The following is a 24,922-nucleotide window of genomic DNA, read 5'->3' on the forward strand; positions in this document are numbered from 1 at the left end:
CCAGTGCTTTGTCAGTCCTCTGGGAAATTTTGTAACTCCACACGAGGTATTTTTGTGCTCTGGGCAGTGTGGCTACTTTCAGGGAACATCTGACAGAACAGCCAAGCAGAGCATGGTCTCAAGGGTTGATTGCCATTTGCCAGTTGGCCCCAAGTGCTTGTACCATCTCATGCTATTACCATCTCTTCTGCCAGGCACTGGCTCTGTGCAGCTGTGGGGGAGAGGAGATCAGTTCATGTTTTCCCCACTCTCTTTACAAAGTGCATGTGATTTGTTTCCATGGGCTGTGGTAGGCTCAGGCCTCCTGTCTTTGTCTGCAGACAGTGGAGGAGACACTGAGCCCAATGTGGAATGAGTTACTTCTGTTTGACCAGCTCATTATTGATGGGAAAAGAGAAGAGTTGAAAACAGAGACTCCCATCGTTATAGTCAATCTCTTCAACCACAGTAAATTTGTAAGTATGGCCACACAGCCCTCCTGCTGTCCCTTCAATGACAGGGAAGGTAGAAGAGCAATATGTGGGTGTTGCAAGCAGGCACTTAGGAGCCACATCTCTGGTTCCTGGTCTGCTGGTGGCAGTGAGTCCTGGGGGCTGTGACTGAGATTTTCTGCAGTCTTTTGCTATGAGCTGGGACGAAGCTGCTGGCTATGGGCTACAGATGGCTCAGAGATGCTCCAAGCCAGGTTCTGGCGACTCCTTGGTGGATCCAGGATCTCCCCTCTTTGGAAAAGCAGTGTGCCTCTCCCAGCTGTCTGCCCTGCTTCCTTAGTGGGCTCTCGATGAAGAGGGCTTGCAGCCACGGGGAGGTGATGTAGATCTCAGGACTGTTCTTTCCCCTCTGTCATCTCCTCTCCCTCCTCAGTCTTCCCCTTTCCCCCTTCACTAGTACTCTGAAGTCACACTCTTCTCCTGGGGCCTCTTTATTATCACAAGGGGAATGGCATAACTGGACTCTCCCATGCACCGGACTCTCCCATGTAGCTCAGCAGCTTTCCTAGGCCCTGTCTGGGGCTCCCCAGTAAAAGAAAGTCACTGACATACTGGAGCGAGACCAGATGAGGCCACCAAGATGTCTGGAGCTGGAGCATAGAACAGAGCAAGGAGAGGCTGAGAGCCAGGAAAAGAGGAGGCAGAGTGGGCATCTTATTGCTGTCTGCAGCTGGCTAATGGGAGAGGGTAGAAAAGATGGAGCCAGGCTGCTCTTGGAGGTACACAGGGACAGGATGACAGGCAGTGGACACAAGTTGGAACAAGAAAAAATGCCAACTTAATATAAGTTTCACATTGATGGCATTCAAATGTTGAGCCTAGAGCTCAGATAGCTTGTGGGATCTCCATCTTTGGAGACATTCAAACGCTGACTGGAGAAAACTCTGAGGAACCTGATCTAGCTTTGATGACCTCTGGTCCATGGTCCCATGCCACTTGTCCAGTTCTATATGGAAGAAGAGCAGGAGTTAAGAGGAGTTGCTGCTCCAGGCTCTGGATGGAGCAGAGGGTGGAGAAGAGTTCTGATGCTGGCTCAGACGGCTGGAATTAGTGGTGGTCTTTCCTCTGAGGTGGTGATATAATGCAGGGATAATTTCACCCATTCCTTTCCTGCAGGGCTCCCCTGAGTTCCTTGGCCAGGCCTTTGCTGTCCCACACGTGAAGCTGGTTGATGAGCCGTACAGCAAACCTGACCTACAGTTTTTTGATGTCTACAAAGGCACCAAAGCTGCTGGGGAGCTCATTGCCACTTTTGAGCTGATTGAGCTGGATTACAGTGGCTATTTGGAGGTAATGGGCGTTGAGGAAGATGCACATGGTTGCTGGCACTTGGGGGAGAGCTCCAAGGGGTGCAGAGCTGGTTGCATGGGGCTCACCAAAGGATTCCCTGTTGAAATTCAACTGGCTATCAACTGAAAGGAAGCTGCAGGGGCAGAGCCTGTGGGCACAGAACAAGAGCGGAGGGAGAGGGGATGTGGTGTAGAGGAGAAATGTCTTTCGCTGCTCAGTGTGTCCTGGTTCTGTCTGTTCAGCCATCATTGCCTGAGGATGTGGAGCCCAAGGAGCCCAGCTATTTGGAAGACCCCCGTGATGGACGATTCATTATCCCGGAGGGCATCCGTCCAGTGCTGAAGGAGTTTCGCATAGAGGTGAGCTGCCTTCTGCAGGGCTGGCTCCTACAACAGATGGCGCAGCCAGCCAGCCCATGGACAGGGCAGGGCTTGGGGAGGGAGTTGGGTTTGGGGCTCAGCGGTTTAACAATCAAAGCTGTTGTGTTTGTGCCTGCAGCATGAGTTTGGGTCCATGTGGCCACCTTGGGAGAGCGGTTTCATGCCTCTCTTGGGGTCTGTGCTGATTGTGTTGGCGCCTGCAGGCAGGGCTGCATGGCTGGGCTGCACCTGGCACATCTGGAGCAGACCAGCAGCTTTGTGTGCTTTAGATCCTGTTCTGGGGCCTGCGGGACCTGAAGCGGGTCAACTTGTTTGAGGTGGATCAGCCCCAGGTGATCATTGAATGTGCTGGCAAGAAGGTGGAGTCGGAGGTAATTGTGGCCTACAAGGAAAACCCCAGTTTCACCGAGGTGGTCAAATACATGGATGTGGTAAGTAGTAGGAAGGGGGCTCCTACCATGCTGGGGTGCACCATGGCTGTCCTGCACCCATGTACAGTCTGCTTGCTCAGGGTAAGGGCACAGGAGGGGAGCTGCCCCCAGGGTTTTGCTCTCCCATGGCCACACGGTTTGGCTGCAGATCAAAACCTTTGGGAAGAAGCCCACTGAGAGCAGTCTCAGCTGTTTGTCACATTTTCCTGTGCAATGTGCTCTAGGTGATCCTGCTCGGCGGGGGGGTTGGGCTAGATGATGTTCAGAGGTCCCTTCCAACCTTGGCCATTCTGTGATTCTGTCACCATGAGGCTCTGGTCTTAGGGCAGAGCTGTAAGGGTTCTCATCAGACCTCCTCATGTGTAGTGGGTCTGCCACTGGTATTGCCCTCACTCCTGCAAACCCCTTGCATGGCTCTTTTGCAGGAGCTCCCTGAGCAGGTCTACCTGCACCCTCCCCTCAGCATCTTTGTTGTGGAAAAGCGGGCATTTGGGCGCACTGTGCTGGTGGGAACCCATGTTGTGTCTGATGTGATGAAATTCTCTCCAAGAGAACTTGAAGAAGAGGAAACAGAAGATGTGCCCAGAGGTGAGCTGCTCGGTGAGGTTCCTGTGGAGGCAGCAGGCAGCTTCTGCCCATGGCAGAGATCTTCCGCCCCTCTTCTCTGTAGCCAGATGGCAAAGTCCTCATCCAAGAGCCATAAGATGCTGAATAAAAGCATAGCCCAAGGCAGGTTAGCCTTGGAGGCTGTGGTCCTCTAAGACGGGTTTTGGGAAAGTGGTTGCAGACAAGCAATGGCATAAGGCTGATCTCTTTAGGGTTGGCAGAGGGTAGTTTGCAGACTGTTCTCTCCGAGGTTAGCTTATCATATGCCTCCCCACCACATCGACAGGACTCTTCACCTGTGGATATGCCATCTCTTTGGAGCCTTTTTCCCAGCCACTGTTTGTCTTACAGTTGTGGAAATCAGAGGAGGTAGAATGGCTTGTGAATATGTCTTAATCCAGCCGGTCATTTAGCTGGGGCTAGATACTACACGGTAACTTATTCCCATGAGAAGTCTGTGTCTGGAATCAGAGTTTTTTAGTCTGTGAAGGACTATTGAATTCACCTATTCCAAACCTATGTGTAACTGGACTGGAGGGCTGTCCCCAGCGAGACCTCTGTCAAGCTTTAGGAAGTGTGAGCTGGTCCACTACAACCAAGGATTTAGGTCAAGGACTACTCATTTGGGAATAGATTAACCCAATAAGCTCTCTGACAGCAACAACCAAAGCTCCTGATCTGGGAGTATGTAAATAAATACGATATGAAGACTAAGAAGCAAAAGATTGATCTGTGGTAGTTTCCAAATAGGGCAAATGTATCACATAAATCTGAATTCTTACTAGTCAGTAATGCATGTAGATGATGGTGGCTAGTCTTAGCAATGTACTTGGTTTTCCAGTAAAATTTTGGCACAATCTGCTATCAAAAGCTTTAAAAGAAATCACATCATGGTGGGTAAGGGAGGGGTTTTTCCTGTGAAATAACAATTGAACAAAGTTGGGAAGCTGTGGGCAGAACTAAATGCATGAGAACATGATGCTCTTTCTCTTCATCTCAGCTAGGAAAGTCTCATCCCAACATCTTCCCTCTAAGATTGGCCCTGCTACTGGTGACCCAGGTCCCAGCATTCACCCCTTGTGTCTGGTAAAGGTGAGTGATGTGTTGACCCAGGGAATTTTGAGGTTTGAAAGTCTAAACTGGAGGTTACAAACAAAAAGTTCTGAAGTTCAGAGTTAAGTTTCAACCACCAGCTTTTGCTCTGGACTTAAACACTGATCTTCCCCTGGCTGTCTCCTGGAAGAGTTTCATGCCTGCTTCTGCTGATCATTAACACTGCTGCATGTCTGGGCTGTGGCACAGGGAGAAGAGCTGTGTTGCCTTGTGCCATGAATACTGATGCTTTCGTAGCAAAGCATGAACCCAGGCTACATGTAGCTTTGCACCTCCTGTGCTCTGCATGAAAGCTGAGCCTTTGCTGGGGCTATCAGGGTATTTGTGCAAGATGTGTAGGTGTCCTGTGTTATCTTTGCCTTGCTCTGTGCTTTTAAGGCTCCTTTAAAGAAGATTCCTATTAATAAGCTTGCAAAGAAAGAGGATGAATATGAAGAGGAGAAACCAGATCTGGAAGAACTGGATTGGTGGTCCAAATACTATGAGTCCCTGAAGGAGCTGTATAACCAGGTAATCTCTTGTCACAGCTGCCAGCCGAGGGGAGAAGTGTCTGCACTGGTTTGTGGAAGATGATTCCATCAGCACAGAGTGCCACAGTAGCCCTGTGGCATGGATCTGCAGGAAGATGTATGCTTTTGAGTGTCAAGCACTCTTAAGATAGTCAGGTATCAAACACCGACCAGGTGGGCTGATTTCTGCAGGCAGGGGATGCTGAAGCATCCCTGAGGCTGGATGATTTTGATAATGTGACTGGGATCATGTTAAGACACTCCTGAAAATGTGACATTGCTGATCTGAGCTGCAGTGCAGGGACTTTCATGCAGTGCAGAGACTTTCACTCTGTCTTCCCAGGGTGGGCTATGGGGGCAGGTCTGCCACAAATTTCCTTGTTTACCTTGCTTCTCCAATATCCCAATCAAAAAAGGCAATAAGAAGATCTGGGGAGAGGAAAAGTTATTTCCTTCAGGTATGCTGATAAAGTACTCATTGAACACCCTTCTGCAAAAATGTTAATGCTAAATGATCTCAGTCTGCATATTGCTGACTCTACTTAGCAGTAAGCTTTGGAAGTGTCCTATGCTTGGATAGAGAAGCCATTGTGGTCAGCAATGTAGGATGACTGTCTGTGTGTGTTTCAGACATACATTGATGAGGAAGATGCTGAGAATGATGACCTGAATGATGCAGGTGAGTCTTCTGTGGGGAGAGACAGGCTCTACACTGCCGTAGAGGGTGGTGGTCTTGTGGTAATGGGATCTGAGGGGCAACAGTTTTGCAACATTCAGCAAAAGCAACACAAAAGGGAGCAGAGAGACTAGAAATATTGGCACAGGCTAACAAGCCATTTCAAGTTGAAAACATTAAACTTGCCTTGAGAAAGTTTGGAAAAATTTGTTGAATCAAGAGCCTTCCTGAGTGAGCAAAACTCTGCAGAAAAATTGGCTGCAAGTATCATGGGATTGCCATGGTGGGAGCAGGAAGTGAAAGTGGAATGGGCAGAAGGGATGATGGAAAGGAAAAACTGCCTGGAAGCTGGGCTTCACTCTGCTTGTGGATACTCACCTTGGATAAAAAATAAACTCAGAAAAACATTAATAAAAAGCAGAGGATCTGAGGACAGTGTTACAGCTGTAGGCTCAGATTTGCTGAGGCGTAAGCGGTGACTGGCCTAGCAATGACCTGAATTGTTGAGACAGTAAGTATAGAAATTATGTGAATCCTATGGAAGGGTCCAGTCACCTGTGGAAGGTTCCAGGCACCTTCCTCTATTTGCTCTGTCCTTGCCCACTTTCTTCTTGAAGAGCAGCCATTCAGGTAGGCAGGTCTGTGCTGATTTTTGTCCTCTCATGCATACCTGTCTTTCTGGGAGAGCTGAGATGTTGTGAGAACACATGTTATGGAGAGCAATAACTCTAGTTACCCTGACACAAGTCAAAGACCTGGCTGAAAGTAAAAGCTGTTGCTGGGGTCATTTCATGGATGGGCACTTGCCATGATGGGAGAGATCAGAGCATTTCCCAGTCTCCTATTGACACTTCTAGATGGAGGCAATTTAAATGCAGCCTACATTGACATGGAAGCAGAAGATGAGGCAGTAACTGAAGCTGAACCTGCTCGACCCAAGAGGAAGCTCATTGCCACCCTTCAAGTGAGTATTGGGGTGACAGATCTGGCCTCTTTCAACCCATGCCCTTTTTCCGTGTTGTCCTCACTTTCCTGCAGTGGAGGTTAGAATGGGATAGAGAACCTGATCCAGTAGTGTGCACTGGGCCCCATCTTTGCTGGGCTCTGAAACAGCTAGTGAGATCCTGAAGTTCACTTGGGATGCATGTGCTCATCAGAGGATGGGCCTGGGGTCATAAAGAAAACCTAGCACTGAGTAATACTGGGGTAAGTCAGGACAAGGTGAAATGGTCAAAGCAGGGGAAAGATGGTCTTTCCCTTCTTAAAGGGGACTCTTCTCTCCTTAAGATATCAGGAAAAGTCTTAAGATGACTTTCTACTTCTTACAGATCTATAACTCTGAGCTGGAAAATGAGTTTGGTAATTTTGAAGACTGGCTGTGTATTTTTCCCCTTCATCGTGGCAAAGCAAATGAAGATGAAGATGGAAATGAGGATGAACATTTTGTGGGGAAGTACAAGGTATCGTTTGAATAACGTTTGTGCTGTATATGGAAGGAAATTCTTAGGGTGACCTGTGTCTCAGAGAATTCAGATGCCAGCAAAGCCTCAGCAAGGATGAGTGTGTCCAAATATGTGAGGCATGGCCAGGGTACTATAGGGGCCTGTCAAAGTAACTATGTGCTGTGGTCTTTTGTTAGCTGATAAATCCATCTCTGTTAGATTTTTTTTTTTTTTATTATTATTATTTTATTTTATTTTATTTTTTTTTACCTCTTAAGAAAGAGAGAGCATGAAGCATGAAGGAACACTTATCCTGGTTGAGGCCTCTGGGTATGTTTAGTATGTAAATAAGTATTAGTGAGTTTCACTGTTTGCAAAATTAACAAAGCTTGTCTAAAATAAGCATCGTTCTCCCACAGAGGAGCTCTTGAAGACTGAAACATCAACTACAAAGGTTGATTTATGAAGGTCCCTAGGAAACCTTTGGCGTCTTCCTGCCTTTGGTACCTTTGGCAGTCCAGTTATGTGCTTGGAAATGTTCAGATCTTCTGGCATGGGCAGTGGTCTGAGAGCCTAACCTGCAAACAGGGATGGCCTGGGCCATACAAGCATGATGGTGCTTTTGTAAAGGGCTGTCCCCATGGGCACAGGGTGTCTGTTGTCTGCATGGGCAATGGCTCTGATTTCCCAGCTAGCAAGAGGGGCTGGTCTTGGTGGCTCCAATCCCATCTGAGATGTTCTCTTTTGTACCTGATCATTATCATTGGGAGTATCCCTCCATACTCAGGAGACCTGGAAGGCCCAGCAGATCAATACATGGCTGAGAGGCTGGTGCAATTGCAGGAATTTGGGATTTTTTGATCATGGGGAATTTTACTCAGCACCTGACCTGATGGCTGTCGATGGGTCCCACCTGTCTCAAAGAGGGAAACAGGTACTAGCCCAGGAGCTGGCAGGGCTTATTGAGAGGGCTTTAAAGGAGGTATGAAGGGGGACAGAGATGCAATGAGGCTTGATAGAGGTGAGCCTGGGGGAGGAGTCCCAGGGTCAGGGGTGAGGGCAATGGCACAACTGAAGTGTATTTACAGCAATGCATGCAGCATGGGCAACTAACAGGAGGAGCTGGATGCCATTGTGCAGCAGGGAAACTGTAACTTCATCACCAACACTGACATGAGGTGGGACCACTCCTGTGACTGGAGTGCTGCAATGGATGGCTACAAGCTCTTCATAAGGGACAGGCAACTTAGGAGGGGAGGTGACGTGACAATATTAGAGAACATTTCGATGTTGTTGAGCTCAGGGTTGGGAATGATAAAGCAGAGTCCCTGTGGGCAAGGATCGGGGATTGGCCAACAAGGCATACATCCTGGTGGGGGTCTGTAATAGACCGCCAAACCATGATGAAGAGGCAGAAGAGGCGTTCTGTACGCAGCTGGCAGAAGTCACTCAATCGTCAGCGCTTGTTCTCATGGGGGACTTCAACTTCCCAGACGTGCTGGAAATACAACACAGCCCTGAGGAAGCAGCCTAGAAAGTTCCTGGAGTGCATGGAGGACAGCTTCCTGACTCAGCTGGTTAGTGAGCCTACCAGAGGGGTGCCCCCCCAGACCTGCTGTTCACAAACAGAGGACTGGTGGGAGATGTGGTGGTAAGGAGTTGTCTTGGGCAGAGGGACCATGAAATGGTAGAGTTCTCTATTCTTGGTGAAGTCAGGGGGGGATGTCAGTAAAACTGCTGCCTTGGACCTCCAGAGGGCAGACTTTGAATTGTTCAGGACACTGGCAGGGAGGGTCCCTTGGGAGCTAGTCCTGAAGGGCAGAGGGGTCCAGAAAGGCTGGACCCTCCTCAAGAAGGACGTCTGAAAGGCTCAGGAGCAGGCTGTCCCCATGTGCCACAAAATGAGCCGGCAGGGAAGAAGACTGGAATGGCTGAACAGGGAACTTCTGCTGAGTGTCCGGGAGAAAAAGAGAGTTTATGTCTGGTGGAAGAAGGAGATGGAAACTCGGGGAGAGTACAGGGAAGTTGTCAGCTGTGCGGAGAAAAAAAATCAGGAGGGATCTGGCCAGGTTGGGTTGATGGGCAGAGGCCAGTGGGATGAGGTTTAACACGGCTAAGTGCTGGGTCCTGCACGTTGGCCACAACAACCCCGTGCAGTGCTACAGGCTTGGGGCAGAGTGGCTCAAAAGCTGTGCAGAGGAAAAGGATCTGGGGGTGCTGATTGATGCTCGCCTCAACCTGAGCCGGCAATGTGCCCAGGTGGCCAGAAGGCCAGTGGTATCCTGGCTTGTCTCAGGAATAGTGTAGCCAGCAGGACCAGAGAGGCGATCGTCCGTCTGTACTCTGCTGTGGTGAGGCTGCACCTTGAGCACTTTGTTCAGTTCTGGGCTCCTCAGTACAAGAAGGACATCGAGGCCCTGGAACATGTCCAGAGAAGGGCTGCGAAAGTAGTGAAGGACCCGGAACACAAGTCCTATGAGGAGCAGCTGAGGGAGCTGGGGTTGTTTAGTCAGGAGAAGAGGAGGCTCAGGGGAGACCTTCTTGCTCTCTACAACTCCCAGCAAGGAAATTGCGGGGAGCTGGGGGTCAGCCTCTTCTTGCAGATGACTAGGGATAGGACTAGAGGGAATGGGCTCAAGTTGCGCCGGGGACGTTTAGGTTGGAATTTAATAGAAATTTATTCTCAGAAAGAGTAGTCAGGCATTGGAACAGGTTGCCCAGGGAGGTGGTGGTGTCACTGTCCCTGGTGGTGTTTAAGGAAAGGTTGGATGTGGTGCTTAGGGACATGGTTTAGAGGGTAACATTGATAGTAGGGTGATGGTTGGACCAGATAATCTTGGAGGTCTTTTCCGACCTTAACGATTCTATGATTCTATGATTCTATCTGCAGTGTCTTTATTGCAGGGCTCCTTCTATGTCTACCCTACTGTGGAAGCCAGCAAGGAGCCAAGGGTCTCCCAGGGTGTTCCAAGGAACAGGCCCATCAAGGTTCTCATTAGAGTTTATATTGTTAAGGTAAGTCTCTTGTGGTGGTGACGGTAATGCTTGGAGGTCTATCCCTTCCTAAGAACCTCCTGCCATTCTCCACTTGGTAAATTTGAGCAGTGGCACTTGTGAAAGGCTTGGTACTGGCTTACAGGCTCTGCTTGGCCAGTTGGAGTCTGTTACAGTGAGGGCTTGTATTTATTCCTTGTCCATGGAGAGCCTTCTGGGCTTTGTATCTTCATGAGATGGTAAGAATCTAGATGGGCATTGCCCAGCTCCTGTCATCTGCCTTGAGACAGTGAGCAACCAGGTGGGCTGGCAGCTGGAGACATCTGTTTCTTGTTAAATGGGGATTTGCATGGCAGCAAATGGGTTTCACTTGCTGGGGCAGCTACTGGAGAGACCTGACCAGTGAGCTTGGGTGGTCTCAGGCCCCACACAGTGTCTGCTATGCATGTTGCTCTCTGCAGCTGATGTATGGCTGTACCTCTTGTGTATTCCAGGCTACAAACCTGTCTCCAGCAGACCCCAATGGCAAAGCAGACCCCTACGTGGTGGTGACAGTGGGGCAGGAGCGGAAGGACACCAAGGAGCGATACATCCCAAAGCAGCTCAATCCTGTGTTTGGAGAGTATGCAGGAAGTTTTCCTCTAGTAGTATTAATGGGAATAGTGTAAATATAGAGCTCAGGCTATGGCCCAGTGTTTGCAGTCTTCTGTTCCTCTCTGCTGGAGAATCTTCTGCTATAACACAAAGGTGCCAGACAAGTCTCCTGCCTCCATCTGTCACAGGAGTGTTTGGGTTTAGGAGTGAAGCACTCAAAGGATTTGATTTATCAGACAAAGTAGCAAGCCAAGCAGCAACAGAGCTTTGGAGATGTTTGTCCTTACCTCCAACAAGGAGCTCTATCCAACAGCATACACTCCTGGATAAATAACTCCTGTATTTGAATATGCACACTAAAAACTCCACACACTGAACTTTGCAGAGCCAAATTCTATCAGAGTCTTAGGGTTGGCAAATATAGTTCTTAAATGGGTAGGATGGGTGAAACAGAGCATGTATTTCATATCTCCTTGCTAACTGCACTTTCCCAATCTTCTTCTGTCCAGAGTCGTGGAGCTGACAGTCTCCTTTCCCATGGAATCAGAGCTCACTGTGGCAATATTTGACCATGACTTGGTTGGATCTGATGATCTGATTGGGGAGACCAAGATTGATTTGGAGAATCGATTCTACAGCAAGCACAGGGCCAACTGTGGAGTGGCTTTGCAGTATGACATGTAGGTACTAGTCTGACACATTAGGGCCATGAGAGTTCTTCTCGCTTACTGTTCGGGTGGGTAACAGAGCACCTGCAGTTCTGGAGGATGACCCTTGCATCCACGGTATCCTTTGAGCAGGTGTCATGCAGATGCACTACAAGGAATATGGATAAGTCCATCTCCTTTTATTATTATTATTTTTGTCTCCTACCCATTTCCTGTGGTAGATCTAACTCCTACTGCAGAAGGACACATTTTGCATGTAGTAGAAAAAAAATTCTTTAATGCTTTCATATGAAAGCATCGTTCTGTGAAATAAATTTTCATTTAACAATGTTGTAATTTTGACCTCTTTCAGAAAGTAAGGCAGTTTCTTTAGAACTAGATGATTCTGTGAGCACCTACGCTCATGATGTCTATTTTTCTTTGTCCTCATGTAATATATATTCTCTGGTGTATTTTTCTGGTGTGTTTGGCCACATTTTCTGTAAACACTTTTCTCCCCTGTTACTTGATAATTAGCTGTTGGAATTGAGCTGTTAATTAGCTGTTGGAATTGAGTTCCCAGAGCAGCTAACACCTCTCTCCCAGTTTGGAACTGCAGCTGGAATCGCTGCCGTTGCTGCTCTGACACCAATGGTTCTGTGAGGTGCAACCCTGGCTTGTTCTGGGAGAGGAAAGCTCGTTAAGCTTTTCATTCATTAAGCTTCTTTGTGTCTGTGGTTTCCTCAATGAAACTCTGAGCAGGGAGCTTGTGGCATAGCCTGTGTTGGAAGGGCAGGGGATCTCCTAAACTATGAAAAAAAACTGTCATGTCTAAACTATATGTGTTCTCCCTTCCACACAGAGATGGCTACAACATGTGGCGAGATGCTTTCAAGCCCACACAGATCCTGGATAGCTTATGCAAAAAAAACTCACTACCTGCAGCAGAGTACAGACAGGAGGAGGTCAAAGTGGGCAATAAAATCTTCAAGGTTCCTCCAGAGGCGTTTCCTGAAGGTACAGAGGGCATGGCTACTCCTGTGCTCGGTGGTTGGGCTGGGAACCCAACCCAACAGCCTCTCTTCCCTGAAGTGTCCAGGCTAGTTGGGCTGTTTGCCCCCGCTTTGCACCCTGCCCATATTTCTGGGTCACTGTTGGGAGCATCCTCAGCACTCAGTGGCCTGGCTTTGGTGGATGATGGTGTTGCAATGGGGGAGATGTGATCCAGGTCATTAGGTCCCAAAGCAGCTTCTCAGTGAGTGGAACATTTCTTCTGCAAAGTAAACCCTCGCACAGCAGTGCATGGGCATTTGATCCTTGTTCAGCCAGAGAAGGTGTAGCTTATCCTAGTGGCTGACACTGTTATGGAGGTTTATCTCCATCTGCTTGTGACCACCATCACCAAGACATTGGGCGGGGGGGAGAAGGGGAGACTTTTTCAGTCTGCTTTCCTTCTCCTAGATGGCTTCATCCTTCAGGGATGCTCTCTGCTTCTGGTGGTTTTGGGTGCTTTGGGTAACACCCCACTGCTCCTCACTATTTATTTCCTCCTTATGGGCAGCTTCCACGTATCCTTTGTTATTTTTTTCCTCCTTACTGGAATTATAAGCTGTGAGTTGGGGCCATAGGTGACCAAAAACATGGTGACTTACACCCTTTGCCAGCAGTGATGCAGAACCTTCCTGAACGTAGGTCTGTTCCTTCTGAGCATGTTCCCTCTGGTGACAAACACTCATGCAGTGAGACCAGCCTGGGGAAAGGGATGGAGCATATGTGGCCTGCTTGTGGATGACTGGATCTTGTGAGGCAATGCTATGTTGCCTGCAGAAAGGATGCTTTCTGTGTCCATCCTGCCCAAAGAGCAGGACACTTTTGCATGTTCAGACAACTTTACCTTCTGCTTGTTTCAGTGTTCCTCTGCTTTCTGCTGGTCTCTAAGGGTTGGTTGTGTCATGAATGGGAAATAAATCCCACTCAGGAGAGGACAAGGCTGCCCTGGGGACCTCTCTCATGATCAGGGCCTGCTTGGGATGGTTTTGGTTTCAGGGTGATATCCAAAGGACAGGGGTTCACTTTAAACCTGGGAGTGAGTGGGTTAGTATGTCCTTGTCTATTGGTTCCTCTTTTCCTCCCCACCAGTGGGCTTTACTTTGGTCTTGAACTGCTATTTGCCTTCATGTTATGCCAAATGAGTCAGTCAGCAGCACAGATGTTAATTCATGAAGGCCACGGCCATATGTCATTGCTAAGTGACAAGTAGTGCTTCCTGGAACACTTTCAGGGCAAAACTGCTCATCTGAGGGTCTGCTTGCACCACAACAGAAACATGAGGGCTTAAACTGCCCCAGAGGGTCACATCCTTCTCAGCATCCCATGGATCCTTTTCCCAAGGCTATAGTAAATGCTTTTTTGCCCTTTTCATCTTATTTCTCTTAGCTTGCTCATCTTCTGCTTACCATTTTCCTCATCATCGCAGCATATTGAACTCTTTCCCTTCATTCTTACCCTCCTACTTCTCCAGTTTTTGTTTGTTTGTTTGTTTGTTTCTTCTGGGGAGCTGCTTGTTTGCCCAGTCCATCATCTATGCATACCTGTGCCGGTGACTAATTTCCTGAAGCAGCTCTTTCCAGCCATATTCGTTCATCTTCTGCCTGGCTCTGTCCTGCTGCAGAGGTCTCTGCAAGGAACCAGAGAGGAGTGGCAGATGAGAACTGGTCAGTGGATGATGAACATAAGGCTTTGTACGTCCTGCAGCACTGGGAAGAGATGCCAGGATGTGGGTACAAGCTGGTACCAGAGCATGTAGAGATCCGGTCCCTTTACAACCCAGAGAACCCTGGGCTCATACAGGTGAGTTGTGTCTCCTTGTCCAACTTAGACTTTTCTCTGGCAAGGACTTTTGGGGTGGCTGGTCCCCAGCTCCTTGGCTGGTCCCCTGTTGTCCCTTTGTCTCTTCATTGTGGCACAAGTCCCATGCTCTGCCCCTTCCTGGGTGGGCAACTGGAGCTGTGTGCATGTCTGGCCCTGCTATGGAAGGAGGACTGCTGCCCTTGTGTGTTTTTTGTTCAGATCCACCCTCGGAGTTCTAGTGGAGCTCCTGGACCTCTCTTCATTGATGTTGTGGTCACAATGTTGGTGGCCAAGAGTCCTTCCTGACTCCTCAGGCCACACAGCTACTCCAATGAGGATACTGTGTGGGTGGCAAGGGACCTGGTTTGCCATGGTCGGTGGTAGTGTCCTTGCCTTTCCCTGCCTCTTCCTCTGCTTTAGCCCCTGTCATTGCTCCTTTGTTCCCCTGCAAACGCCCCGTTCTGCCCCCTTGTCTTCTTCCTGCTCTCCCAGGCCACCATCACCGTAGAGCAGGGCCTTGGAAGTAACATTGGTGCCTCCTGACCCGGGGACCTGGGCTGGGGTCCCAGCTCCCTTTGCTGTTCAGACAGCAGAAGCTGCTCCCACGCTTTGAGCTGGATGTGAGCATGCCTGCAGGGAGTGTGGGACAGCAGTCCAGCAGCTTCAAGAGGAGGTGTTTCCTTCTGCTGGTGCCAGTGGCCATACATTGAGCCCTGTCTGGTGGCTCATCCACCACAGAGCACCTGGAGCTGGAGAGCCAAGATGCTCTGCACAGTGACTGGCCTGTGCTGCAGCCAGGCTGCCCATGGGGTTTCCAGGCTGGAAAGATGTTTGTGTTTGAAATAGACTCAGTTCAGCTGAGATGTTTTTTCTTGGCAGCAGGGTGGAGAGGTAAGGAAGGAATTTTGAGTAGTTCCAATTTTTTTTCCAACCCATTCTAAAATACAGTCACACAAAGCTCTGAAGCACTGGGGCTGGGGAGGAAAGAAACAAGTAGTGGCTTTCTGGTGAAAGCTTTCCTTGCAGGTCCAATCCTTTGCTCCTTGAAGGGTGGTCAGTCTTCTGAAACCTCTCTGCTCTCTTCTCTCATCAGGGCTCCTTGCACATGTGGATTGACATGTTTCCAAATGATGTCCCTGCACCACCACCAGTCAATATCAAGCCTCGACTGCCTATCAGGTAGCACCCCTGGGAGCAGAGCTGGGACCAGTGAGCCCATGTGGAGGGTTACTGTCCCCCGCTGTGCCTGCTGGGATGTGCTGCAAAGTCCCGTGCAGACCGATTGTGCTTTCTGGCACACAGCACTCTGCTCTGCTTCAGTTCTGGGTGTAGGATGGTGTCTTCGTGCATTGACGTGGGGCACAAGTGCTTCAGCTGCACAAGTGCTTGTGAAGCGCAGGGTTAAATTCCTTGAATGGTGAACATAGAGAAGATGGAAATCCAGGTCTGAGCTACTCACATAGTTCTTTTCTGGCTAGTGAATGGAAGTCCTCTGGGTGGTGCCTGGAGAAGTGAAAATGAAGGAGGTGATCTGTTGTTTTCAGTGATCTAATGAGACTATTCAGGTGACAGGTCTGGGTTCTTCTCAGAGGTGCATGTGAAAGGACATGAGATAATGGACACAACTTGCAGCAAGGGAAACTCCAACTAGATATAGTTCACAATGAGAGTGAGGAAGCTCTGGGACAGGGACCCAAGGAACTGGAGAAGTGCTGGGATATTCAGCCTTGGAGATATTCATAACTCATAAGGACAAGGCCCTGAGCAATCTGATCTACTGTGGAGTTAGAGAAGGAAGTTGGAGTGGAGACTGTGGAGGTCCCTTTCTGCCTAAGCCTTTCTGTGTCCCTGTGTCTTAGTGGTGCTGGGTGGGCTTGTGCCACACCAGAAATTAGCTTTGCATAAGCTGCTTGTTTTGTCTGTGGGTGTTCGTCTTGCAGGGCTGTAACCCAGCAAAAAAGCAAAGGCTTTGTGCAAGGCAATGAGACTGCTGGGCTGGGCAGGTCCAGAGGAGCCTTGTCAGGGTACCACAGGGCTAGGAGGGTTCAGGTTCTACTGTTCCACTGGTGTAGACTTGATCTGTCCCCCCAGGCACCAAATATGAGAGTAGGTGTCTCACCCACTCTTGTGTCCCTCCCACAGCTATGAATTGCGTGTAATTATCTGGAACACAGACGACGTAATCCTTGATGATGTCAACCCAGTAACTGGAGAGCCTTCTAGTGACATCTACGTGAAAAGGTCTGACGGGAGCCGGCAGGAGGACAGATTCTGGCTGTCCAGCTCTCTGCTCTGCCCCTCACTTCCTCCTCTGAACCTCTGCTCCTCCCTGCCCCTGCACTGAATGGTGTTAGCCCCAAAGATGGTGGTCAGGTGTTGGTGCAATCTGGCTGTTTGACCCTTCCTTTCCTGCTACCCCATGGGTATCCCCTCCATCTTTCTACTCTGTCTTTGGGACTGAGTGACAGGGGTAGGAGATAACTGAGTTTCTCCTGCAGCTGGATAAAGGGACTTGACCATGACAAGCAGGAGACGGATGTTCACTTTAACTCCTTGACTGGGGAGGGCAATTTCAACTGGAGGTTCATCTTTCGCTTCAACTATCTCCCAACCGAGAAGGAGATCACCTACAAGAAGAAGGATTCTGTCTTTTCAGTGGAGGAATCAGAGTTTCGTGAACCAGCTGTTCTGGTCCTCCAGGTCTGGGATTATGACAGGATTTCAGCGAATGACTTTCTAGGTATGGTATGGTCTGCTGGGAGTGGGGTGTCACTCACCTTGCATTTTACTGCTGTATTACAGCATTTTCCTGGGGGTCCAACTCTTCAATAAAAGACACCAGCAGTGCCAGATCAAGCTCTTCAGCTCAGCAGTAACCTGGGCTGGCTTTTGACATGTGAGTGATAGACAGAGCATGGTGGTGCACAGCTGCCCCATGGAAACACATTGAGCTGGCATGCTTGTCCCAGGGCCATGCTGGGACTACACCCAACAAGCACCTTGTACTTCCATGTGATGCTTTCAGTGGTGATTTGTTCAGCAGTGCTACTCAAGCACTAAAGAGAGTGTTAGAGAGTAATGCCAGTGCTTCCTGGCAAGCACAGTCTCAGGAATGTTTAGGGAGGAAGGGGTCTGCAGTCTATTGCAAACTGTCTGCTCCGAGTAGGGAGATGCAATGTAGATCAGGTTGCTCAGAGCTTTGTCTGGGGGAGTTTTGACAATCTCCAAGAGTGGAGATGCCAGCATCCCTCTGGGCCCCTCTTCTATGCTGCACCATTTTCATCATTCTCAAATTGTTCTACCTATCTCTAATTAGAGTTTTCCTTGCTGCAGCTTGTGCCTGTTGCCTTATGTGATCTAGTTAGCTGACACCTCTCTTGTGTTGGGGGGTCCAAAAATGAACACAATACTGATACACAGTCTCACCAGAGCTCAGCAGGGGGGAATTCCCATTTCCCTTGGTTGCTCGCCAATACAGACCAGTATGTGATAAGACCTACTTGCTGCAAGGCCTGAGTGCTGAACTGGGGCAGAAGCTCCTTCCAAGGAAGACAGTAGAAGGCCAAACAGGGGAGTGAACTGAGGCTGTTTCAGGTATGGGTCAGAGGTGAAAACCTCAGTAAGTTTTCCAGATTTTATAATTCCTTATTAAAGTCTGCAGGAACAAGGGGAGAAGAGGAGCTTGGTGTGTGAGGAGAGCAGGGTGGAACATGGCATTGTTTTCACAGTAACCCACTGTGCCACATGCAAGCCAAACTGGCCACATCAGACTGAGGAGACAAGACCTGTAGCTTCTGCCTCTTAATCTCCAACTCTTGGACTGGTCCTTTCCTATCCTGAGCTTCATGTTCTCCACCTATAAATGTGCAATACACCATTAGACCATTGCAGCAGCTGGGACATGCTAGTGGTGGTAGGAGCATGGCTGAGACAAGCAAACTGGTACATGAGGTTTACCGCAGGGTTTCACCATGAGCTTATCTCTTTATGGTGCCTGCAGGCTCCATCGAGCTGAAGCTGCATGACATGGTGCGGGCAGCCAAGAGCTCAGAGCATTGCACCATCAAGATGGCAAAGGAGAATGCTACACCTCGCTTCTCCATCTTCCGAAACAAGCGCATGCGTGGCTGGTGGCCCTTCATCAGACTTGAAGATCAAGAAGACAAGGAAAGGGAGGAGAGGAGAGCCAAGCAGAAAAGGAAGAAAAAGAAGTGGAGCAGCTCTGTCAAACAAGAAGACATTGAGTTCACAGACTCCATTGGGAACAAGTACCTCCTGACGGTAAGGCAGGGCATTAGCAGAGGTGAGCAGAAAGCCAGAGACATGCCTTTTCCATGACATGGCTACCTGTCCTGTGTGCACATAATCTGCAGAGGCAGCAATGGCCTAGTTGCCCAGAACGTCATGTAGGATCTTGGGAACCTGTCCCATCTTCTGCAAGTCCATTTTTTTATCTACCTAGAGGCGCCAGCCGGAGTGGTGTGCTGGTGGTGTCTTCACATCTTCTGAGCTTCCTGTAGAGCAGTTCTCAGCAAGAGGAGCAATGCAAGAGGCACCTGGATCTCCATCAACCAGACAGGACAGCAGAAAGTTAGGCTTGTCCTAGGGTCTCTGCCAACCCCAGAGAGGCAGGTGATGAATATCCCTGAGTGGACTTGCTGCTGATGGCCCTGCTAGTGGACCATTGCTTGTCCCCATGGCTGACTTGTTTTCAGTACCAGTGTGAGAGGTTGCAGCCAAATTCAGATAACTGGGGAGTGCATTATAATATAGTGTCTTCCCTGCCAAATGGTTAATTTTCAGCCAGACCGCAGTTTCCTCTAGTTGTAAAGTAAGAGACTCTGCAGCTAATGACTGGAAGGAAAAGTTAATTCCTCTCCAAGTGGCACTGGGAGAAAAATAGCCAGTCTAGGCAAGGCACATGGATAGCAAGCTGCTTCGTGAAGCAGCACGTGCAGCTGTGGCTCAGGCATGTTCCCTCTCCAGGGTAAAGTGGAAGCGGAGTTCCAGCTGCTGACCGTGGAGGAGGCTGAGAAAAATCCTGTTGGTTTGGGTCGAAAAGAGCCCGAACCCCTGGAAAAGCCTAAGTGAGTATCTGCATTCATCACCTTTTAGAATGGTTGGCTGGTGTCAAGGGTATCTGTGTTTTTGACCGCAGTGTGGCAAGAGGGAGAATCTGCTCATCAGGAAGTTCAGAGCAATTGAAGGACAAGGTGGTGGGATCTGCAGGACTGGGGCTGCCAGCGCTTCCCAGAGCTTGGGTGGGTCCAGCAGGACTTGTGATAGCCACAGCTGGGCCAGGGCTGATCTCAAGAGGGTACTCAGGGCAGCTGTGCTGTAACATCACCTGTATGAAGGGCACCTCTCATTTAACCATTTGAACGTACCTGTTAGCCATGGGGGTGCAGAACAGCTCTGCTGGGGCTGTCCTGAGGCTCAGGAGCCAGCTCTGCTGTCAACAGTGCTTTCACAGGGACTGTAGTTATTGTAGCCCCCAGGGTAATCCTTTCTGGAAGCAGCAGGAAGAGCCTGTGATGTTGGCAGGGCACCAGTGCAGAAGAGCTTATGTGCTGCTCTGTGGCTTGAGCCTCTGCTGATCTCTTTATCCATTTATGTTCCAGCCGGCCAAAAACTTCTTTCAACTGGTTTGTGAATCCTATGAAGACCTTTGTGTTCTTCATCTGGAAGCGATACAAGAAGTACATAATTGTGCTGTTCCTGGTTGCTCTTCTGACTGTCTTCCTAGTTTTATTGATCTATACCATGCCTGGATACATCAGTGAGAAGATCATCAATGGATAAATGGTCTCCAGAACAGGACTATTCAAAGACAAGGGTGATTATTGCAAGACTTGATGCTGGACCAGAAAGTTTAAGGAAACCCTGCAGGTGCACAGGCAACCTTCAGGGTGAGAGGCCTGGAGAAGTGGCCTCTCTATGAGGAGTCATGTTTCTTGCTAGATCCCCATGAGATGCTAAGAAACCAAGTAACCAACCTACTAAATAAGGCAAACTCCTTTAAAGACAGTTACAGCTGTGGGAAAAAAAATGTTCTTTGTTGAATTTGGGGGGATGGTGGGAAAAGGATCACAGATGGGGCTGGATCCACAGACAAGTCAGCTTTTGCCATTAAGAGCCATTCTGGAAGGGATGGGGACATACAGAGCCATCTGTGCCCTGACTGGACAATACCTGGCACTTCTCAGGCCTCCTCCTGCCCGAGGAATTTATAATGCATTGTATGGGGAAAGGCAGGTCTGGTGGAGAGGAGGGCCTGGTTGAGGTGGGAGCTGGAAAACCTTTGAATGGGGATTGCCAGGGTGCTGCTGCTGGAAGAGGGGGGACAATATAGCCAAGGTAACCATGAGCTCTTGTTGTTCCAAGAGCATAGGAACAGAGAGGTCAGCTCTGGACATGGTGGCACTCCCTGGGACACAGGCTGTTTCTGGTGGTCATGCCTCACAAGCTATTTAACAGGGTTCTTTGCATGTGCTGGGCTGGATATCAGGCTTGCTTCAAATTTAATTTTGGATCTTTGTTTCCACCGGGATAGAGAAATAGAATCATATAATGGTTTGGGTTGTGAGGGAATTTAAAGGTCATCCAGTTCCAACCCAATTCCAATAAAAACTCCTTGGATGCTCTCTCTGACATTGCTTGGGTTTCCTAGATGTTCCCCCAGAGTCCCGCTGTTGCAGGCAGCCTTCCTGAGGCACCTTTGTCCTTCCTTCCAGGTAGCACAGCGCTGGGATGTCAGCATAGGGTCATCAGCATGAATCTGCATTATGGTGTTGGGCTGATGTAAATTAGATGAGACTTGTTCTCAGCATGGTCTCCATCGCCCCAGGGTTCCTGTCATCTGCACAGACGTTGCTGACACAAGCTCTGACATAATTGGATCTCAAGTCAAGGTGCTTCACCATGAGGTTTGACAGGATTGATGCCCTCCTAGTGCAGGAGGTGACAGTGGAGAAGGACAGTAGCATCTCCAGTGAAATTAAGTGATAGTGTTTGTTGTTGTTATTGAAAACAGTTGGCTAGTTTGTCTTTTGAATGGAGCAGGAATGGAACAAGTTGTGGGGAGAAAATATACAGCTGTGGAGAGCCAGGCAGTACCCTGGCTCTCCACAGGAGTGGGTGAAGACTCTGGATGGGACCCTGCAGCTGGGTGTGGGTGAGGGGCAGGCACAGCGCTCCCTGGGGCAGGGGGGTGGTGTTTGCTCCAGGATGGCAAAGGGGAGCCCCCTATTCCCACCCGTCAGGGATCCCCGGGCTGCAGGGGAGCAAGTGGACTGTGAAGGACTCAGGGCATGCAGCACCCACCCAGGGGCCTGGGGTGTGACCACTGCTCCTAGTGCAGCATCACCCCGGCTTCCTGTAGGGGCTGTTGCATGGATCATCACCTTCACAAGTGGCACATGGTGCACTCCAAAATGCCCAGTGTATAACATCGATGTTTGTTGTGCCCCAGCTGGCGCGTTGCACCCCAGAAGTGCTCAGTATGCCCCAGCAGGTGTGGTGCACCTCAGCAGTACCTGGTGCACCCCAGGATACCAATGCACACCAGCAAGCCATGTGCACACCCCTAGGCAGCTCCTGGGCTCTTGCAGCTGCATTCAGCTGCACTCTCCACTGCACCACCAGGCTTTGACTTGAAATAAAGCATGTCTGTCTCAGCTTTCCTTCAGTTTAGGCTTGCAGGATTTGCAGCTGTGCCACTCTGTGCATGTATGTGTGCAATGGGCGTGCATGCCTGTCCGGGCTGTGGGTGTGCAAGGCAAGGGGCTCTCCCCCGCTCTTGTTGCTGGCAGCAGCATGACCCCATCCTCTGCCCTGTTCCCCTGCCTGGCCCCAGTGTGGCCTCGGCTCCCACCAGCAGTTCCCTTTCCTGGCACCGCCTCACTGCAGCACCATGGCGGCCCTCATCTCGGTGTGCGACTTCATGCAGCAGGTGCAGGAGGACCTCAGCTCGCCCACCACCTCCACCTTCACCAGCCACATGGGCCACTGCAAGGCCACTGCTAACAGCCTGGAGGAGGTGAGCAGGGGATGGGGACCACAGTGGGGGCACCCCTGAGGGGGGCTGGGGGTTGCTGGCCCCATGATGGTCCTGCAGGATCTGTGCTTGTACAGGCATCACCGTGTCATTTGTCACCATGAACAGAGAGCAGTGTGAGTACCTCTGGGTGCCGGTGTGTGTTGCAAAAGGCACAGAGAGAAGGCCTGGCAGAGGCAGGTGCGGGGCTGTGGTGGCTGGGGGACAGGCACAGGCCAGTGGGGACAAACGCAAAAGGGGTTGTGTGAAAAGGCTGTGTCTCATACCCAGCTCACACTGCTCTGTAAAGAGAAGACAGAGCACTTTAGCCAGTATCACCCTAAAAACAAAACAGAATTAAAGGAAGTTGTTGGGGTGGTGGGAGGGTTACCTCGCTTGCCCGAGGCTGAACTGTGCAATACACCAATGTGGGACCTTCGGCAGCCCAATGCATTCAAAAAATCCATGGAGAAAGGGTCAGGGCTGGTGGCTGAGTGCAGTATCCAATGCAAAACTTACATAGGCCAAATGCATTTGCTTCCAGACCCTGATATGCATTGGCAGGTGCTGGGCAGAAGGGGGAAGGGGCTGCTGTGTGGTCTGGAGTCCCCATGCCCCTTGGTGCCTCCTCCTGCTTGGTCTGATAAATGTACTGGGACCAACTAAATAACATCACCACCACATCACCTTTCATTATTTTGTAGTTTCAGCAGATGAAGGGAAGGTGTCCAAGGCTTTACCAGGGTCTGTCAGTGGATTGTGACCCCCTGCACTGTCCTGAAGTCCCTCAGTGCCTGGGGTCAGTTATCTTTGCAGACTTTGAATGGTTCTGCAACTCCATAGATCATTTTGTCAGTGGTAGCTACAGAGGCTTTTCTCTCTGCCCTCTGGAGGCCAGAATTTACTCAGAAGCCTTGGGCATGAGGCAATTTCCTTGTGTTGCTTAAGTTTCAACTATTGCTCCATTATTCATACTCAAAGGAAAGTGAAAACTTCTGTCCATTAAAACAGAGCTGTTATGTCAGGAAGCTGTGGTTAGAGAGAAAGATGCACACTGCTGAAATTGTTGCTGTCTGCAGAGTTCTTGATTCAGGACTCATGACAGAGGGGACAGAAAACACAAGGCCATGGCTCCCATCGCTGGGTGGCAACAAACCCTGGCCAGGCCTGCAGTAAAAGCAGCAGGCTGGTGCTGAGCTGGGATATAAGGGGACCACATTTCATCTTTGGCAACACAGCCCTGGAGGGCTGGACCAGGCAGATGGCAAGGAGATCCTCCAAAAAGTGGAAAGCTGAAATAAGGCCTTGAAGTATGCCTGTGGCTGTCTCCTGGAGAGCCAGCGCTCCTCAGGGTCTTGTCAAGACCTAGGTCAGCCTCCATTTGAGGGTTTGGCCTGAAAACTCAGTTCTAAACACGTCTGGGTGAGAGGATGCTAAGGGTTGTGGGTGGCAGCTTATTCCCAGGGAATAAGAGTTCAGGAAAAAATACAGGAAGATAACTTTACAGCTTAATGCTCTCTGAGTACCTAAATGTTTATGGTGAAATCCCTCAGATGATGTGGTCTTTACTGTGCTTACCCATACAGAGCCTGACTCACATCCTCTTCTGCTATAAAGGTTCAGCTGCATGGCTTGGTTGATGTGGTGCATACCAGAGGTGGTACCCAGCCCCCCCCCCTGCTGTTAAACAGTCCTTTTTCTAAAATATTTTCTGATTCTCTCTCAGTGACTCTTTCACTAACTGGTATTTAAGATACTCATAGACTACTACCACTAGACCATCACCTACCTGCAGGTGGGACAGTCTGGCCTGCGGATGCTGAGGCTTGGGCTGAACTCTGTGGATTACAGAAATATGTGTATGGATGCAGTCAATGACCATAACTTCTGCATTTCTAGGCCTTGGATGCAGACCGAGCTGTGCTGCAGAAGATGAGAAAAGCAGCCAAGGCAGAGCACAGCTGTGGACAAGGTCAGGGCAGAGCAGAGGCTGGAATCTGCAATGGGTGGCCAGGGGGAGTCCTTGCTACAGGCTGGGTTGTCTGCAGCAGAGAATACCGGTCCCTGGGGTTCATATAACTGGGTAGTGGGTATGCGGGACAGCAGGAGGCAGTTGGAGCTGGCTCTGGTGCTTGATCAGAGCTGGGCATGGTGGCTTCTCGCAGGGAGTATATCCCGACCTTCCTCCTGCACTCACTGGGGACCATCCATGTTTTCCCAGATCTCATCAACCACCTGGCAGCCCACATTGCTGCCCAGGAGAAGTTCTCAGCCAACTACCAGCTGGAGGGTGAGGAGCAGCTGGCCAATGCCTTCAGCACCTTCGCAACCTTCTCCCAGGAGCTGCTGACCGCTGTCAGGAGCCTGGTAGGCAGCTCTGTCCCCTGTGTGACCATCGAGCAGGGCCCCTGGCTTGCAGGGGTATGTGGGTGGGGAGGGTCCCCAGGAAGAGTCTCTGGTCCATAGCCTTGAGGCCCAAGCTCATCCCTTTCCTAGACCAAGGCAGGAGCCCATGGTGAGCAGCAGTCGCAGAGCTGGTGATACAGCCTGCATGGCCAGGACTTGGTGCTGACCTCAGGCTGATCAGAAGAGGCGAGCTTATGGTGGCCATGTCAGAGCCAGGTGGGCTGCAGCATGTGGAGGATGGGTGTCCCCACCATGCACATGATGCCAACACGGAAAGGGGTGTACTCAGGAATCCTGCCCTTGTGCCTAAGGCAGGCTCTAATGATTTTGGAGGGTACTGTGTGAAGCCTTGCCAAGGAGCCATCCTCTGCACCCGTTTTCAGAGGCTCACTATGAGTTGGGGGTACCTCTCAAGCTCTTCAGAAACAGCTACAAGAGTTTTCAGGAGACAGAAAGCT

At 50.0% G+C, this 24,922-nt stretch overlaps 2 protein-coding genes across 2 annotated transcripts in view; both read left to right on the forward strand.

The window, feature by feature from the left end:
- The window catches only part of LOC311445813 (fer-1-like protein 4), a gene marked incomplete at its 5' end in the record, with an annotated part of 37,932 nt that extends 17,265 nt beyond the window's left edge, over positions 1-20,667 (forward strand). The window contains 21 exons of the mRNA XM_084538317.1: positions 321-455; positions 1,608-1,781; positions 2,024-2,140; positions 2,431-2,592; positions 3,018-3,180; positions 4,199-4,290; positions 4,690-4,821; positions 5,451-5,499; positions 6,354-6,460; positions 6,825-6,956; positions 9,843-9,953; positions 10,427-10,554; positions 11,036-11,206; positions 12,036-12,190; positions 13,845-14,023; positions 15,117-15,202; positions 16,166-16,264; positions 16,522-16,763; positions 18,024-18,304; positions 19,010-19,110; positions 19,645-20,667. Coding sequence (XP_084394443.1) covers positions 321-455; positions 1,608-1,781; positions 2,024-2,140; positions 2,431-2,592; positions 3,018-3,180; positions 4,199-4,290; positions 4,690-4,821; positions 5,451-5,499; positions 6,354-6,460; positions 6,825-6,956; positions 9,843-9,953; positions 10,427-10,554; positions 11,036-11,206; positions 12,036-12,190; positions 13,845-14,023; positions 15,117-15,202; positions 16,166-16,264; positions 16,522-16,763; positions 18,024-18,304; positions 19,010-19,110; positions 19,645-19,825 — 2,997 coding nt within the window. The 3' untranslated portion in view covers positions 19,826-20,667. The remainder of the gene's footprint in view (positions 1-320; positions 456-1,607; positions 1,782-2,023; positions 2,141-2,430; positions 2,593-3,017; positions 3,181-4,198; positions 4,291-4,689; positions 4,822-5,450; positions 5,500-6,353; positions 6,461-6,824; positions 6,957-9,842; positions 9,954-10,426; positions 10,555-11,035; positions 11,207-12,035; positions 12,191-13,844; positions 14,024-15,116; positions 15,203-16,165; positions 16,265-16,521; positions 16,764-18,023; positions 18,305-19,009; positions 19,111-19,644) is intronic.
- Positions 20,668-21,813: 1,146 nt separating this feature from the next.
- The window catches only part of LOC311445453 (arf-GAP with SH3 domain, ANK repeat and PH domain-containing protein 1-like), a 22,708-nt gene continuing 19,599 nt past the window's right edge, over positions 21,814-24,922 (forward strand). Inside the window, exons 1-3 of the mRNA XM_084537599.1 lie at positions 21,814-22,061; positions 23,958-24,030; positions 24,280-24,446. Of these exons, the coding sequence (XP_084393725.1) occupies positions 21,936-22,061; positions 23,958-24,030; positions 24,280-24,446 (366 nt within the window). The 5' untranslated portion in view covers positions 21,814-21,935. The remainder of the gene's footprint in view (positions 22,062-23,957; positions 24,031-24,279; positions 24,447-24,922) is intronic.

Source organism: Aythya ferina, assembly GCF_964211825.1.
Source record: "Aythya ferina genome assembly, chromosome: 16".
In the NCBI taxonomy this organism is placed as follows: domain Eukaryota; kingdom Metazoa; phylum Chordata; class Aves; order Anseriformes; family Anatidae; genus Aythya; species Aythya ferina.